This window comes from Arachis ipaensis, chromosome B03, assembly GCF_000816755.2.
Source record: "Arachis ipaensis cultivar K30076 chromosome B03, Araip1.1, whole genome shotgun sequence".
Taxonomy (NCBI): Eukaryota; Viridiplantae; Streptophyta; class Magnoliopsida; order Fabales; family Fabaceae; genus Arachis; species Arachis ipaensis.
This window is the reverse complement of record NC_029787.2, coordinates 103,796,046-103,815,208: the sequence shown is the minus strand read 5'-3', so window position 1 is coordinate 103,815,208 and position 19,163 is coordinate 103,796,046. Positions and strand designations below refer to the sequence as shown.

Below are 19,163 nucleotides of genomic sequence, written 5' to 3'. Positions count from 1 at the left end.
AATATGCTGTGGGCTTCTTGTATAGTAGTTAATAAACCTAGTAGGTTAAATACATTCAAGTATTTAAAATAATAAAATACATAAATTTAATTAAAAAAAAATAAAAACAACAACAATCATAATATAATTTATATTACGATAATAAAATCATAATACAAAAATTATTATAAAAGTTTATTATAAAAATCAACAGATTATATAATATACCATTTTTAATCACTACAAATTAATAATTTTTTTATATAATTTTTTTCCTTCAAACAACCCTAACTCTAACAATCTTCTTCAGCTTTTCAACTTCTTCTCTCACAGTAAAATTGTGAAGCATTCAACAACACAAACAAACTTAACTCTAACACTCTTCTTTAGCCTCTCAACTTCTCCTCTCACAATAAAATTGTGAAACATTCAACAACAATACTTATGCATGAAAATGGTCCCCAAAAGCTTAATTTATAGAACTTCTTTAAACGTTACTGGTTACTGGAGTGGGGATTGTCCCCTGCATGCAGACCTCCTGCAATACGCCCTCGTGTTACTCCAGACTCTCCGGAAAGAGTAAAGACCTTGCTGCACTGCCAAGATTCAGAAGCAATACGTCCCTGCATGTTGCCGAGGCTATGCCACCCATTACTGCAAACCACCTCACCACGCCCCATGCGTATTTCCATCGTCTGCCACGCCTTTGAAATTCTGTCACCATGTCTCTAACGTGTTAAAATTGACGCTCACAATCTAAAAAAACACCTCCCTTCTCAATATTGGGCCAATACACTAATGTAGCTTTCATAAAAAAATTTCTGGATAATTTTCATAAGTGATAATTTAGAGTAATTCATAAATGAAAATATGATTATGTGGCTTAAACAATACAAACGTAAAGCCTTACGAACTTTCTAATGACCACGTCACGCGTGTGCCACAAGGCAGAGACAGACACACAGACATCACTGTTTAGGTGTAATGAAATACTAGTAATTACTTAATTGATTAATAATAATTAAACAGGAAACGAGAGCAAAGGGAAAATGGGGAGAGACTGAATATTTGAGGGCACACACACGCGTGTCTCCCCAATTTGCTTGGACAAGTCTCTTCCTTTGACGCCACACAGCACAAACCTTGCCGCCGCCACCTCTCTCTTCTTTCACTCCTTCTCCTTTCTCTTCTATGGTTCCATAACACTGACCTCAACCATGCAGGTAACCCTTCCCTCTCTTCTCTCTTATTTCCGGTTTTGAAGGCTGGGTTTACTTCGTGAGCTGCATTGTTTAATGGGTCAATCCTCAATTTTTCATCTTTTCCCTTTTCTGTGCTTTTGGAACGCGTTTCTTGTGCTTCTTGGACGCGTTTATGCTGCAAATAATAATAATAAAAGCATTCTTTTTTTATTTTACAGTTATATGCCCAGTGAAATGTATTTGGTTCCTCAGACTTAGTAGAACTACGGTGTTCTGGTTTATGTTGTTTGGTTTTGTGGAGGTCTAAATTGCCAACAGATTAAAGGGGCTGTGAAAATTTAGTTGCGTGTGATCTATCATTAATTTTCTCTGTTAGTTGGGAAATTGCTGTCATGACGTGCCTATTTTCTTGGAAAAGTTTGTTTCATTCAAGTTAGCTAGAAAGCAGAACTCTCTGTATGCTGAGTTACATATTTGGATTTTTAATTAATCTTGGTCGATTGAGAGTGCTTTCTGTGGGCCTTCTTCCTTTTTGGTTCTGTTATAGTGATTTTGGTATGTTGCTCCTAATGTGAGTCTGACATGGGATAAAACCCATGTCATTGTTCCGGTTCTAGTTAGTTAGACTTCTGATGGCCCTGGAGAGAAGAAAATCTTATGGAGATGTTGGATAGAGGAGCTATACAGAGTGTTCCATTTCTTGGAAGTTTTTATGTGACTGGTTTAGTGTTGTTTAGTTGCTTATTATATTTGGGAAGTAGGATTTTCCGCTGATGGTTAGTGGATATGGTCTTTATGGATGAAATTGTGTTAAGGCACCATTACATTTACCTTCTTTTTACTTTAAGTTTTGTGTCTTAATAGTAGCTGCTCTGATACAAGGTCACCTTGATGATTATGGTGTACACCTTCTTAGATTGTGTCTTGGCTTAGCTAGGTAGGTGGTGTTGGTGTTTCGGGCCTTGATGCTTCTTCTCCTTTACCAAAAATCCAAAGTGCAACTTTAGTTGATGATATGGACGTATGTCATGATAATGATCTATTCAACTTCATTTCCTGCAGAACATGTTACGAGCCAAGCAGATTGGTACACTTTCAAGCAGTGCTAGAACTTTTTTCCTTGGTGGTACACGATGTAATGCAGCCGATGGCAATTCATGCACTTGCTCCGAGGATGAAACATGTGTGTCAAGAAGACAGGACGTGAAAAATGAGGTTTTAAGTGCACAGAAACAATCCTCTGCTGCATCAAGAGCCATATCTGGAGTAGAAGTGCTGGTTTCAGGAAATTCAGCCAATGGGCCAGCTTCCCACAAGATTGAAGGTGCTGACCAATCCACTTGTGTACAACAAATCAGGTCTACTTCTAGTCCATCAAGTATACCAAACTCTGTAACATACGCTAGTCTTGCTGATGGTGTTCAGAACCATTCTGCACACTCAACTCCCCTTAATGCGGACCAGTTTTATAGGGCCGGTATTGCAGCTGTCAATTTTCTTTCTGATTTAGTAAATTATAAGCTTCCTATATCAGATGGGATGGGAATACTAAGCTATTCTAAAAATATGGTTGACCCTGCAAGGGCCCTACCCAACATCAGATCTTCCAATGTGAGACAAATAAGAAGAGAGAATTTTACTAGTGTTCATCCCAAACCACCTGTTTCTACTCCTATAGAGCAGCCATCAAACCATACAAGTAATTGTCATGGTGCAAAGGGAAAAGGTAAAACAAACATAGCTACAGGATTTAAGCATGATGCTTCTTCAAGGACAGAGAAGTCAGGGGTGGCACCAAATCTCCCTTTAAACAATCAAGACCGCAGGGCCTTGCCACAGAGGACAAGAACTCACTCAAACCGCTTTGTGTCAAATTCTGGTTCCAGCATGCAACCCGAAAATCCACAAATGTTGGGAACATTTAGGGAAAGTTTCAATAGACACCCCAGGGATATGAAAATGTCAGCCGGAATTGCTTCGTCCAACAGGCCTTTTACAAACACAGGGCGTGTTGTAGAAATAGTTTCAGACATATTGCGGCAGTTAAAGTGGGGTCCTGCTACGGAGAAGGCTCTATCTAACCTGAACTTTTCCATTGATCCATATCAAGCTAATCAAATCCTGAAGAACCTTCAGGACCATTCACTTGCTCTAAACTTTTTTTACTGGTTGAAGCGACACCCTGGATTCTATCATGATGGCCATACTTACACCACCATGGTTGGAATCTTGGGCCGTGCAAGACAGTTTGGGGCAATAAACAAATTGCTTGAGCAGATGGTCAAGGATGGATGCAAGCCCAATGTTGTAACTTATAATCGTCTGATTCACAGCTATGGCCGTGCAAACTACTTGAAGGAAGCGCTAAATGTGTTCAATCAAATGCAAGAGGTGGGATGTGAGCCTGATCGTGTCACATATTGTACACTCATAGATATCCATGCAAAAGCAGGATATCTTGATGTTGCCATGTCTATGTATGACAGAATGCAGGAAGCTGGCCTTTCTCCTGACACATTCACTTACAGTGTCATAATCCACAGTCTTGGAAAATCGGGTAACTTAGCTGCTGCCCATAGGCTATTTTGTGAGATGGTTAATCAGGGTTGTGTTCCTAATCTAGTCACATACAACATCATGATTGCTTTGCAAGCTAAAGCGAGGAACTATCAGACAGCATTGAAACTATATCGTGACATGAAGAATGCAGGATTTGAGCCTGATAAGGTTACTTATAGCATAGTAATGGAGGTGCTTGGCCACTGTGGGTATCTTGAGGAAGCGGAAGCAGTTTTCATTGAGATGAAACGGAAAAATTGGGTGCCGGATGAACCTGTTTATGGTCTTCTAGTAGACCTGTGGGGAAAGTCTGGTAATGTTGAGAAGGCTTGGGAGTGGTATCAGGCAATGCTGACTGCAGGTTTGCTTCCAAATGTACCAACCTGCAATTCCCTCCTCAGCGCATTCCTCAGGATGCATCGGTTGCCAGATGCATATAATCTTCTGCAAAGCATGGTGGCTCTTGGTCTAAACCCTTCTTTGCAGACTTATACTTTGCTTCTCAGTTGTTGCACAGACGCACAATCACCTTATGACATGGGATTCTGTTGTGAGCTTATGGCAATTACTCGCCATCCTGCTCATGCATTTCTAGTCTCCATGCCGGCAGCAGGGCCTGATGGTCAAAATGTGCGGGATCATGTCAGCAAGTTCTTGGACCTTATGCATTCTGAGGATAGAGAGGGCAAACGGGGACTTGTTGATGCAGTGGTGGATTTTCTTCACAAATCCGGACTCAAGGAGGAGGCCGGTTCGGTTTGGGAAGTGGCGGCACAAAGAAATGTGTATCCAGATGCTGTCAAGGAGAAAAGTTCTTGTTACTGGCTCATAAATCTTCATGTTATGTCTGATGGAACTGCTGTGACGGCATTGTCTAGAACACTTGCTTGGTTTCGCAAAGAGATGCTGATATCTGGGATCATCCCTAGTCGGATTGATATTGTGACCGGATGGGGTCGGAGGAGCAGGGTGACAGGTACCTCCCTGGTTAGACAGGCAGTGCATGAACTGCTGCACATATTCAGTTTTCCATTTTTCACTGAAAACGGCAATTCAGGCTGTTTTGTGGGGTGTGGGGAACCCCTAAGTAAATGGTTACTCCACCCTTATGTGGAAAGGATGCATTTACTTTAGTTGCTCACTGTAGAATCATTTCCCATTGAGCATAGACCCAATTTATCTATCTATCTATCTATCTATATGTTTATTGACTTATTGTTTCATAGATTATGTTGAGATAAAGAAGTGCAGACAAAGCAAGAATTTGCTGATTGCTTATCCATGTAGCAAGCCCTTTTTAGGAGTATGGTTGAAGCTTTAGATGTAGATGATTTATAATTTATGTCATATGCATTTTTCATATTCGAAATCTCTATTATCTGGTGTTAATACTTAATAGTTTATTCTTGTTCGGATGAAATACAGCAGCATATTTGATGTTTCCTTTTTTCTTCTCTGGTGTTGAAAAAAACTGGTCATTAATAATTTCATATTGCTCAAAGATGGGGTTGGTCAAAAGGCCAAGGCCCAAAGTATCGGTGCAAAAATACAAAAAAACACTCCCATGGTAACTTATAAGTGTTTTAAATATTTGTGATACAATCATACAAAGTTCAACTATTATTTAATAGTTATTAATTTATATTACTAAATATTAGAATATTTAATTTAATTTTATATATTTTGATTTTGTTTACTTAATTATTAGATTGAATTTTATACTAGTGGATTTAAGATTTTTTTTTATTTCGATATAATACTTCCTAACCTATTGTAATTGTCAGACGGAGAGATTAAAGGAGTGTTACGATATTTTTTGTTTTTGTGGTGAAACCATGATGTGAATAAATGAGGTTGCGTGAGTCTTTTTTTAATTGTATTTAGAAATTAGGTAGAAAATTGAGTAAGTTCTTTCTATTTAATTTTCAAACTTATAGTGTGGATAAATTAGGTTGAAGAGTCTTATTTTTTATTGTATTAAAAAATTAGGTAGAAAGTATCTCTTTGTATTCAATTTTAGTTTATCTTTTTTTGTTTTTTATTTTCAATTAATCTTTTTTCTTTTTCGATTTCAAGCATTATATTTTTATTTAGAGTAAAGGAAAAATAAGTTTCTGATCTTTTTTTTCGCAGACATTTTCGTCCCAAAGATTGAAAAATATATTCATGTCCCTGACCCTTTCAAAACGCGGACAAATTTACCCCTCCGTTGAAGTTACCTAGTTGGACCCGACAGAAAACGCTGACGTGGCTTCCGTGACGCTGACCTGGCCGTTACGGGATGACACATGGACTGTATCTTCTGAAAAGAGGACGTATTAGTTTCCACCACTAAAACGACGCCGTTTCTCTCCAATCCCTCCAAACATACTTTATTCCCCTTCTGCATTTTCAACCAGTATTCTAGATTCAAGCCAAATCAAATTTAGATTTTCAACCAATCAACAATACTTCACCAAATCCAGAAGCAGCAAATTCAGCACTTCCAGTTCTGCAATTCCATAATCATCAGCAATGCATCCAAAACACACAAACAAAGAATCAACAGAGTAACAAATCGCAGCAACATCAGCAAAATTTCAAGAAAAACGAGAGGCAGGAGTTTAAGCAAATTCAGATTCAACAAGCAATTCAACGACATACTCACCAACAACAGAGCACAAATTCAATTTCACAGGCTCAGTTCACAATTCAACCAGTCCAGATTGTGCAATTTATGAAAAACATGTAAGAACTCCTCATAATTCTAGAAAAATTGCTACACTATCAAATAGAATCAGCAACTTACCAGAAATTGCATATAGAGGAAACAGCTCTGGCTGAGGAGGAAGTTGCCATTCAGGGCGGCGGAGCAGTAGCAGAAGGGTTGAATCTCCCATCGACAGCAAGCGGCGTTGGCGAAGCTGCAGTTCTACATCGAGGCAGTGGTGCCGAGGTCGGTGCCGTCACAAAGGAGGAAGGAGAGGACACCGTGCATGATGGAGGCGGCTGGATCCTGAGCGGCGAAGACGGCGTCGCGAGTGATTCCACGGGTGTGCTTCGCGGCGGCGTTGTCGCGACGCGAGGAGCACCGAACGATCATGTGGAGGTGATGCGTGAGCATCTTTCCTATCTTTTCCTAGTGAATTTGCATTTAATTTGTTGAGTTTAATCAATAATTAATTATCTTTTAGCCACTATGGATGCTACTTTGAGTCTTGTGCAATTCTATTTATTTTAGGTAGCATTCGGCTGGATTTGATGGAGTTTCTGCAGCACAAGAATTAAAGGAGATAACACCGAGGAGCGACGTATGCGCGTGCCTGACGCGTGCGCGTGATTTGGAGCTTTCCATGGCGACGCGTGCGCGCACTTGACGCGTACGCGTGAAAAGCGAATTTGCTCAGCGACGTGTGCACGTACCTGACGCGTACGCGTGATACGGGAAGAAGACCAGCAACGTGTACGCATGACTGACGCGTACGTGTGACAAGTGCGAAGTGCAGGAAACGCTGATTTTAAATTCTGATTTAAACTTTATTTTTATTTTGAAATAGGAAAAGATATTATTTTAGTTTTGGAAGATAGATTTTAAATTAATTAGGATTAGATATAAAAAGGGATTGGGATTATTCCACAGAACATCCCATTCCATTAAAACTACCAAAATACATTTTATCAGAATCCTTATTTTTCTCTCTGAACCATGAGTAACTAAACCTCCACTGTTAAGGTTAGGTGCTCTGTCTTTGTATGGATTGATTTTATTATTTTTCTATTTTAATTCATGTATTGATTTAGATTTAAGAATTGTTTTCATTCTTTATCTTATGAATTTGGGTGGAACGGAAGTATGACCCATGTTCTAATTGAGTTCTTGTATAACTTGGAAAAGCTCTTTACTTGAACAACAGTTTGAAAATAATTTCTCCTAAATTCTAATTATCTGGACTTAACGGGATACGTGACATATAATCCTTTTATATTTCGGTAATTAGAGTTTCTATGGCACATAAACTAGAATTGAATTTCACCCCCTAATTGGAATTAATTGACCAAGGAATTGGCGGTTGATGAATTTTAGAGGAGACTAGAAAGGTCTAAGGAATTAGGGTCTAGTCACATATAGTTTGTCATGAATTAAATCTTGCATGATTAAAATAAATTAATAAGAAAAGCCAATCCAGAAAATAGATAATTCTGAAGCCTTAACTGTTTTCTCCATATTTTATTCCCAACTTATTTATTACCTACCTTTTGATATTCTGAATTTTCTGTTTAATGCTTTTTGAACTCTCAAACACTATTTTCTGTTTGTCTGACTAAGCCAATCAATCAATCATTGTTGCTTAATCCATCAATCCTCGTGGGATCGACCCTTACTCACCTGAGGTATTACTTGGTACGACCCGGTACACTTGCCGGTTAGTCTGTGGTTATGAATTTCGCACCAAGTTTTTGGCGCCATTGCCGGGGATTGTTAGTGATTAACAACTATTAGTTGCTTGATTGCTTAGATTAGGCGTTTTAGTTTTAATTTTATTTAATTTCTACCTTATTATTTTCGAATTTATTACTAGTAATTTTTCTTAATTTCTGAAATTAAGTTTGGTGTTTCCTAGTTTGTCTTATTTTAATTTTTCTTATTTAATTTGTCCAATAATTTCGAAAATTTTTAGTCTTAATTTTACTAGTAATTTTTGAATTTTAGTATTTGTTTGTTTTATTCAATATTTTTATCTCTTTATTCAGGTTACCTTACTGGGAATTCTCTACACAATGACGTAGAGAGTTCCATTTTTTTTGTCTTTTGTTTGTTTATGCACAAGAACAGAGACAAAGAACATCTCTTAGACTTTGATCCTGAATCTGAAAGAACTCTCAGGCGACGTTTACAACAAGCAAGACTTTGCAAGGCTGCAGAATCCACTATGGATCACAATAATGCTGTTAATGCCAATGTGAAAAATCCGAATGGGAATAAAGAACAAAGGAGAGTGCTTGGCTCTTATTTTGCTCCTACTGCAGATCTTTATGGAAAAAGCATTGTGGTGCCTCCTATAGCTGCGAACAACTTTGAGTTGAAGCCACAATTGGTCACCCTGGTGCAACAAAACTACCAATATCATGGTCTTCTACACGAAGACCCAAATCAATTTATTTCTAATTTTCTGGTAGATTTGTGATACTGTGAAGACAAATTAGAATTGAATTTCACCCCCTAATTGGAATTAATTGACCAAGGAATTGGCGGTTGATGAATTTTAGAGGAGACTAGAAAGGTCTAAGGAATTAGGGTCTAGTCACATATAGTTTGTCATGAATTAAATCTTGCATGATTAAAATAAATTAATAAGAAAAGCCAATCCAGAAAATAGATAATTCTGAAGCCTTAACTGTTTTCTCCATATTTTATTCCCAACTTATTTATTACCTACCTTTTGATATTCTGAATTTTCTGTTTAATGCTTTTTGAACTCTCAAACACTATTTTCTGTTTGTCTGACTAAGCCAATCAATCAATCATTGTTGCTTAATCCATCAATCCTCGTGGGATCGACCCTTACTCACCTGAGGTATTACTTGGTACGACCCGGTACACTTGCCGGTTAGTCTGTGGTTATGAATTTCGCACCAAGTTTTTGGCGCCATTGCCGGGGATTGTTAGTGATTAACAACTATTAGTTGCTTGATTGCTTAGATTAGGCGTTTTAGTTTTAATTTTATTTAATTTCTACCTTATTATTTTCGAATTTATTACTAGTAATTTTTCTTAATTTCTGAAATTAAGTTTGGTGTTTCCTAGTTTGTCTTATTTTAATTTTTCTTATTTAATTTGTCCAATAATTTCGAAAATTTTTAGTCTTAATTTTACTAGTAATTTTTGAATTTTAGTATTTGTTTGTTTTATTCAATATTTTTATCTCTTTATTCAGGTTACCTTACTGGGAATTCTCTACACAATGACGTAGAGAGTTCCATTTTTTTTGTCTTTTGTTTGTTTATGCACAAGAACAGAGACAAAGAACATCTCTTAGACTTTGATCCTGAATCTGAAAGAACTCTCAGGCGACGTTTACAACAAGCAAGACTTTGCAAGGCTGCAGAATCCACTATGGATCACAATAATGCTGTTAATGCCAATGTGAAAAATCCGAATGGGAATAAAGAACAAAGGAGAGTGCTTGGCTCTTATTTTGCTCCTACTGCAGATCTTTATGGAAAAAGCATTGTGGTGCCTCCTATAGCTGCGAACAACTTTGAGTTGAAGCCACAATTGGTCACCCTGGTGCAACAAAACTACCAATATCATGGTCTTCTACACGAAGACCCAAATCAATTTATTTCTAATTTTCTGGTAGATTTGTGATACTGTGAAGACAAATGGAGTGAACCTAGAGATGTACAAACTAATGCTCTTTCCATTTGCTCTGAGGGATGGAGCAAAGCTATGGCTAGATTCTCAACCCAAGGAGAGTTTAGATGCTTGGGACAAGGTTGTTATTGAATTTTTCACTAAATTTTTCCCACCAAAGAAGCTAACTAAGCTTAGAGTAGAGGTTCAGACCTTCAGGCAGAGGGATGGTGAAACTCTTTATGAAGCTTGGGAGAGATACAAGCTACTGATTAGGCAATGCCCTCTGGACATGTTCTCTAAATAGACCCAACTAGATATCTTCTATGAAGGCTTGGGTGAAATGTCCAAAATGTGCTTAGATAATTCTGCAGGTGGTTCACTGCACAGGAAGAAGACACCGGAGGAGACTATTGAGCTGATTGAATTGGTTGCTAGCAACCAATATTTATATTCATCTAACAGGAATTTTGTGAACTCTGAGGCTCCTCAGAAGAGAGGTGTGTTAGAAATGGAAGCTGTTAATGCTATTCTTGCTCAGAACAAGCTTATGTCTCAGCAAATAAATTTACTTACTCAGCAGATGGGTGATATGCAAGTCTCAGCTATCAACACCCAAAATTCACCTCAAGAGGTCTCTTATGACATGATAGGTAATTTTGTACAAAATGAGAATTATGATTATGCTCAATCTTTTTCTGAACAGGTCAATTACATGGGGAGTGCTCCTAGAAATCCCAATAATGATCCATATTCTCAGACCTACAATCAGGGGTGGAGAAATCACCTAAATTTTGGGTGGAGGGACCAACCTCAGAAACATCAGAATTTCAACAATAATTTTCAGGGCGGCTTCCAACAGAACAATCACAATAACCGCCAATTTCAATCTCATCAACAACAACCACCTCCGCAGACAAGTTCTAAATCCCAAGAAGATTCTAATTGGGAGATGATGAGGAGTTTTGTGCAGGAAACCAGAGCATCAATCAAGAATTTGGAAATTCAGATGGGTCAAATAGCCACAAGAGTTAATGAAATTGATCAGAGGACCACTAATAGCTTTCCTGGTAACACAATTCTAAATCCAAGAGAGGAATGCAAGGCCATCACCTTGATAAGTGGACAAGTGACAAGTATTAAAGCACAAGTTAATGAGGAGCCAGTTGAAAAAAAAGATTGCAAGGTTATTCAATTGAGAAGTGGTAAAGTAGCTGGTTCTGAGAGCAAGGTCAATGGAGAGTTAGTTGAAAAAGAAGCTCCAGAAGAGAAGAAGGAAGAAGTAGAGCACGTCCCTCCAAAGCGTGCATACAACCCATTCCCAGACTCTCTTGACACTTATCCTACACTGCCAAAGGCTCCTGAGTACAAGCCTAAAATGTCATATCCTCAGAGACTTCAAAAGGAAACTAACGACAAGCAGTTTTCAAAGTTCTTGAAAGTCTTCAGAAAGTTACAAATCAATATTCCTTTTGCTGAGGTTTTGGAGCAAATGCCTCTCTATGTCAAGTTCATGAATGAGCTATTATCAAAGAAGAAGCTTTTAAAGGGAGATGAGACAGTGGTCCTGACTAAGGAATGTAGTGCCATCATTCAGAATAACTTACCAAGGAAGATGCCGGATCCAGGAAGCTTCCAAATTCCATGCACCATTGGGAGCACAACTTTTGAGAAAGTATTATGTGATCTAGGAGCAAGCATCAATTTAATGCCCTTGTTTGTGATGAAGAAGTTACAAATCCAAGAGGTATAACCCACAAAGATAGCATTACAGATGGCAGACAAATCTATGAAGCCTGCATACGGATTAGTGGATAATATCTTGGTCAAAGTGGGTAAGTTCTTCCTCCCAGCAGATTTTGTGATTCTTGACACAGGGGAGGATGAGAATGCCTCTATAATCCTAGGAAGACCTTTCCTAGCCACTGGAAGAGCTCTAATTGATGTAGAAGTGGGTGAATTAGTGCTCAGAGTGCATAATGAGCAACTGGTCTTTCATGTCTTCAAAGATATACACTCAGCAGGTAAAGAAGAGAGGTGCATGCAGGCTGAGCTTGTTGATCCAAACCTTCAAGAACCCCCTGATGATGCTCAGCAGAAATTGTAACTCAAACCTCCATTGGTGACAATCAATAAAATTCTTCCTGACACCAAACCTAAGCTTAGTGTTGGGAATGCATCATCCGCCAAGGAGGAGGTTCCCAAAAAGAAGAAAGCACCCAGGGGATGGAGAAATAAAAAAATTCTCACTGAAGATTTCTCCCCAGGAATGAAGGTGGTATTGACTAGGAATCTAGTGTGAATTTATATAGTAAACAGAATCCTCTCTCTGGAGCATATTGAGTTGATTTATGGAGTCACAAAAAAGAAGTTCAAAGTAAGGGTGAAAAGCTGAGCCCCTATGATTCTCATCCTTAGGGGAGCTGACCGTCAAGCTAGTGATAGTAAAGAAGCGCTTGTCGGGAGGCAATCCGATAATTTCGTATCCTTAGTTATTTTTCATAGTAGTAGTTTTCTTACTTATTTGATTTTTATTAAGTTTTTACTGTTTTTTTCTGATCATGCAGCTATTTTAGAATAGGAACCGAATACTTAAGGCGACATATTCAAAAAAAAAAAAATGAGCACACGACGCGTACGCGTCATATGTGTGTGCGTGAAAAATAAAAGTGAACAGAGAGTTGCGTGGGAGTGGCGCAGAAAGTGTGCCTTTCACACAAACATGTTCATGCATACGCGTCCATGACGTGTGCGCGTCATTTGCGATTTTGGCACTCCACGCGTATGCGTCAAGCACGCGCACGCGTGGAAGAGTAAAATCGGCGTAAAAGGTGTTTTGCCAGAGAGTTATGATGGTGTGGGGCTGGAACTGTGCTGGGCGCACAAGCCCCACCACGCAGACGGGCGTCCTTGACGCGTGCGCGTCATTTTCCCATCCTGGCCGTCCACGCATACACGTCCCCAACGCGTACGCGTAGCTTGAAATTCGCGCGATCCATGCGTACGCGTCCCTTACGCGTACGCGTCGCATGCGACTCCCAAATTAAACCCCTCAGTGTCTGAATTTAAATCATCCACCCTCCTATCCTAATTCTCTCTTGTTTCTTTATCCTTTTATTCTTCTTTCATCATACTAATTTTTATGTCTTTTCATGTCCCTCTCTATTTTCAGTTCTTCTTTGCTTGAGGACAAGCAAACCTTTAAGTTTGGTGTTGTCGCTTCGCTTATGGATTTTCTATTTATTTTAATAGCACCAAAGGGAGATGAATGTTCTTCATGGAGGAATGAGATGGCCACTAGCATAACTGAGGTGGTTGAGTTCCTTTCATTCTATTTCTCTTCCGTTCTTATTTTGTTGTTTTCTATTTTCTGTTGCTTTGATTGCCTGCATGGTCTTTAGTACTTTCAGTTCTTAGAATTAGTTTCATTTTGTTAATTGTCTCATGTATCACTCACTGAACTTGAATCTAAAAAGAAAAAGATTAAAAGAAGTGATATATTGCATGAGAAATTGAGTTTATATTGAAGAGTAGTATTATTCACTTAAATGTGGTGGTATTTTCTGTGACTCTGAATGCATGACATGAACAGTGCATATTTAAATTTGAATCAAAAGAATGTTGATGTACAAGGAACAGGAATTTAGAGAACTATTATGAAGTCTCTGTAATAAGTAAAAGTTTAATCCTTGAAGCAAAAGAAACAGCATTGAAAAAAAAGGGATATAAAAGCAAGGTCCAAGGCTCTGAGCATCAATGACTAGGGAGGTCAGACATGATTAAAAGCTCAAAGAGTTGTTTCCCTAGTCACATGCTTGTGGTATTCTTGTGTCAAGTAATCCTTGAGACAAAATATTTAGAGTCGAGATCAATTGCAATTAGCAGAGTATGCCAAAGGCTTTGAGCACCATTGTTTGGGAGTAACTGAAAGAAAAATCAGAACTTAAAGAGAGTTCCCCAGTTAAGTGCTTGTGGTGTTTCTGTGTCAAGTAAAACTTGAGACAAAACATTTAAAGTCACGGCTAGGCTCAAGGTGCAAAGCACCAAAGAAAAGAAAAATTGCTGTATTCAAGGGTTAAATTGAGCTACAAAAGATTAGAGAATTCATAATATTATCTGGATTCTAATTCTGAATGACAGTGACATTCTTCTGATTTAAAGGAGAGTGAGATGCCAAAACTACTCAGGATTGCAGTTGTAAACCCCACTATAAGAAGAGACATGAGCTTAATTGAACTCTCACTCTCATGCAAATTCACATTCTAAGCCTATATTAGTTTGGTTGCTTGAGGACAAGAAACAATTCAAGTTTGGTGTTGTGATGCGTGAGCATCTTTTTTATCTTTTCCTAGTGAATTTGCATTTAATTTGTTGAGTTTAATCAAGAATTAATTATCTTTTAGCCGCTATGGATGCTACTTTGAGTCTTGTGCAAGTCTGTTTATTTTAGGTAGCATTCGGCTGGATTTGATGGAGTTTCTGCTAGGTAGCGTTCGCCATGGCGACACGTGCGTGTACCTGACGCGTACGCGTGAAAAGCGAATTTGCTCAGCGATGCGTGCGCGTACCTGATGCGTACGCACGACACGCGAAGAAGACCAGCGACGCGTACGCGTGACTGACGCGTACGTGTGACAAGCGCGAAGTGCAAGAAACGTTAATTTTAAATTCTGATTTAAACTTTATTTTTATTTTGAAATAGGAAAAGATATTATTTTAGTTTTAGAAGATAGATTTTAAATTAATTAGGATTAGATATAAAAAGGGATTGGGATTATTCCACAGAACATCCTATTCCATTAAAACTACCAAAATACATTTTATCAGAATCTTTATTTTTCTCTCTGAACCATGAGCAACTAAACCTCCACTGTTAAGGTTAGGAGCTCTGTCTATTGTATGGATTGATTTTATTATTTTTCTATTTTAATTTATGTATTGATTTAGATTTAAGAATTATTTTCGTTCTTTATCTTATGAATTTGGGTGGAACGGAAGTATGACCTATGTTCTAATTGAGTTCTTGTATAACTTGGAAAAGCTCTTTACTTGAACAACAGCTTGAAAATAATTTCTCCTAAATTCTAATTATCTTGACTTAATGGGATACGTGAGATATAATCTTTTTATATTTGGGTAATTAGAGTTTCTGTGGCACATAAACTAGAATTGAACTTCACCCCCTAAATGGAATTAATTGACCAAGGAATTGGCGGTTGATGAATTTTAGAGGAGACTAGAATGGTCTAAAGAATTAGGGTCTAATCACATATAGTTTGCCATGAATTAAATCTTGCATGATTAAAATAAATTAATAAGAAAAGTCAATCTAGAAAATAGATAACTCTAAAGCCTTAACTGCTTTCTCCATATTTTATTCCCAACTTATTTATTGCTTGTCTTTTGATATTCTGAATTTTCTGTTTAATGCTTTTTGAACTCTCAAACACTATTTTTTGTTTGTCTGACTAAGCCAATCAATCAATCATTGTTGCTTAATCCATCAATCCTCGTGGGATCGACCCTCACTCACCTGAGGTATTACTTGGTACGACCCGATGTACTTACCGGTTAGTCTATGGTTATAAATTTCGCACCAAGAGGCAGTGCTGAGTACCGACGGCGATCCTTGCAGAGGTTGGTTCTGTCCTGCTTGACGGAGAAAAAATGTCGGTAAAGATTTTCACAAAAATATCGCATTGCAAGTATAGTCTGAACCGACAATTAAACCTCAATCAACATTTAATTTGTTTGTCACTAAAGCAAATCCAATAAAAATAAATTAAAGTATTTAAACTTCCGGTCGTCTCTCAAGAAATCGCAGGGAAGTATTTTTACTATTGGTTATGGAAAAGTATCTTTTTGGGTTTTGTAATAAGAAACAAGTAATATAAATAAACAAGAAAATAAAATAACAACTAAGAAAAGTCCTAACAAGGATTGAGATTGGAATTCCTATCCTCATTATCATCATCAATTGTGATGGTAATTGCCTTTTGCTTTCACTTAGTTAACCTCTAACAATGAAGGAAAGTCAAGTGAGCAAAAATCAACTTAAGTTCACAAGTCCTAATCAAAGACTAGATTTAGTGAAACCTAAGCCAACTAGCAAGTCTCAATCACCAATTAACAAAAGAATTCTGATAACTCAAGAGTCTCTAATTGATCAATCTAAGTTAAGAACATAAAAATCTAATTTAAAATCCAACTAAGCATTTTATCAAACACTTGGAAGGCATAACATAAAAAATGATAAAATGAATAGGGAATATTAAATCTAAACAACCAATTACAAACATCAATAACTAACAATAAAAGAGAGTAACAATAAACATGAAAAATATAAATTGCATTAACAGAATCAAATGTAACAAGAGTTTATAAACATAAAAATGGCGGAAAAGGAAAATCAACAAAAGAAGATTACTAAGGTACTAGAACAAATGAAAGTAGCAAAAAACCAAATTAAAGCAAAGTAGAAGTCTGAAATTGAGAAGAGCTAAACCTAAAAGCCCTAAAACTTAGAGAGACGAGAGAGCCTCTCTCTAGAAAACTACATCTAAAATCTAATAATTGTGTGAATGAAGTGCGAATGATCCCCCCTTCTAGCTCCACTCTGTAGCCTCTAATCTTCATTTTCGGGCTTGAAATTGGGCCAAAAATAGCCCAGAAATCGCCCCAGCGAATTCTAATATCTGCAGCACGTGACGCTTTCTCACGCGTACGCGTCGTCCACGTGTACGCATCGCTGCACTATGCGCAAGGTCACGCGTACGCGTCATGTCACGCGTACGCATCGCTTGAAGTATGGCGCGATCATGCGCACACGTCGTCCACGCGTGTGCGTCAGCATCAGCTTCTCAAATCTTCATTTTCTTGTGTTCCTTCCACTTTTGCATGCTTTCTTTCCATCCTCCAAGCCATTCCTGCCCTATAAACTCTGAAAACACTTAACACACATATCACGGCATCGAATGGTAATAAAGGAGGATTAAAAATTAGTAATTTAAGGCCAAAGAAGTATATTTTCAATCATAGCACAAAATTAGGAAGAAAAATGTAAAACATGCGAATTAAATGAATAAATTTGAGAATAATAGATAAAATCCGTTCAATTCAAGACAAAATAAACCGTAAAATAGCGGTTTATCAATCTCCTCATACTTAAACATTAGCATGTCCTCATGCTAAGCTCCAGAGAAACTATAAGAGAGTGAAGAAGAATGGTAGAATTTATAAAACGCAAACTATCTATATGAATGCAACTTAATGCAAAATGCTTTTACCTACTTGGTATCTATCTTTATATATAAGCATATATGTGGTCAAAGTGAGTCAAATTTTCAAGAAATCATATTGCACAATCAATGGCTAAATCAATCATATCAAAACACATTCACAGTTGAATTGAGTTATTCAAAAGAGTTTACAAACTTGCAAGATAAGCAATGATCAAATATGGACATATGGAATTGAGCGGTTGAACCCTCACTGGATGTGTATATGCGCTCTAATCGCTCAAGTGTTTAGGGTTAAAACACTCAAATCTCCTCTAATCATACTTTCTGAAATTTTGTTCTTCATCTAACCAATCAACAAATATTTAGTGTACAAATGCAAATATCATGAGGGCTTTTCAAGGTTGTAATGGGACTAAGGTAAGGGTGAGGATATATGTATGGCTAAGTGAGCTATCATTTGAATCTTTGACTAACCTGAGTTCTCACCTAACACATGCACACACTGTATACAATTCTAAAATCCAGCTTAACCACCCAAAATCTCACTTTTTCATATTTTCACACATTCATGTATCAATTCTAATTCCATCACATATGCATTGATCTTTTTATTGAACTTAACATTGGGGTAATTTTATCCCCTATTCATTTATTTCTTCTTTTTTTTTCTTTTTTTTTTCAATATGAAAGCATAATACATCAATACATATGGTTTCTATAATTCCACATAAGTATACACCCAAATTTTCAATATTTGTCAATAACAAACAAAACACATTCTCATCAACTAAAGTTCTCACATTTTCCCACACTTAGTTGACACACACTCACTATCTTAAGCTAACCAAAGATTCAAATAGGACAATTAATTATTTTTCTGCTTAAGGCTAGTGATGTGATAATATAAAGAATAAAAAGGGGGTTAAAAAGGCTCAAAGTGGCAAACAAAGGTAGATGAAATGGTAGGCTATTTGAGATAAATGAACTATAATCAAATGATGGCCTCAATCACCTAAATGCATGAATATACACTAAATAATGGACATATAGAATGGAACAAACCAAAGATTGCAATCATAGAGAAGAAAATACACAAGAATAAAAATCATGGTTAAATAATATAACCATACAATTAGGCTAAAAAACTTACAGGTTGTGTGTTCTTAGCTCAAAAATCATATTCCAAACTATATATATACATCATGCAAGTTTCAAAAAGTTTCAACTCAAATCAATGTGAATCTTAATGCCCTTTTTAAGAAAAGGGTAAAGTATATTTTTTGTCCCTGAAGTTTCACAAAAATTTCAAAAATACCCCTAGGTTTTATTTTGTTTCAATTTTGTCCCAAAAATTTTCGATTTGCATCAAATATACCCCTGACGGCTAATTTTTCAAAATATTTAAGACCAATTTAACAACAATTTCATAAGAACAACCCTCAATATAAGTAAATCAAGCATAATTTTCATGTATTATTGTTAGATTGATCTTAAATTTTTTTAAAAATTTAGCCGTCAAGGGTATATTTGATGCAAATCTAAAACTTCTGGGACAAAATTGAAACAAAATAAAACTTAGGGGTATTTTTGAAACTTTTATTAAACTTTAGGGACAAAAAGTATACTTTACCCTTAAGAAAAAGATACATTCCTTAAAAATTTCATCATTTTCACCGACATTTCTTATATATATCCTAAATGATATGATGTGATTGTGAAAAGTTAAAAAAAAAAAATCTTAGTTTGATCCTGTGTTCAACCAAATCAATTTCTCATATGCAACGGGATAAACTAAACTCAATTATGCATATTTTTCCAATCACAACTAATAAACTAAAATACTCTATA

At 37.0% G+C, this 19,163-nt stretch overlaps 1 protein-coding gene and 1 long non-coding RNA gene across 2 annotated transcripts; both read left to right on the top strand.

Annotated features, from left to right (window-relative positions):
- Window positions 994–5,189, top strand: LOC107630789 (pentatricopeptide repeat-containing protein At1g74750). Its single transcript, XM_016334027.2, has 2 exons — window positions 994–1,202; window positions 2,244–5,189. Exons 1-2 carry the CDS (start codon window positions 1,197–1,199, stop codon window positions 4,872–4,874), a joined length of 2,637 nt encoding a protein of 878 aa, XP_016189513.1. The 5' UTR covers window positions 994–1,196; the 3' UTR covers window positions 4,875–5,189.
- LOC110269771 lies at window positions 6,230–15,729 on the top strand. Its single transcript, XR_002358529.1, has 3 exons — window positions 6,230–6,467; window positions 6,545–6,828; window positions 15,678–15,729. It is a non-coding gene; the product is annotated as an uncharacterized LOC110269771 (long non-coding RNA).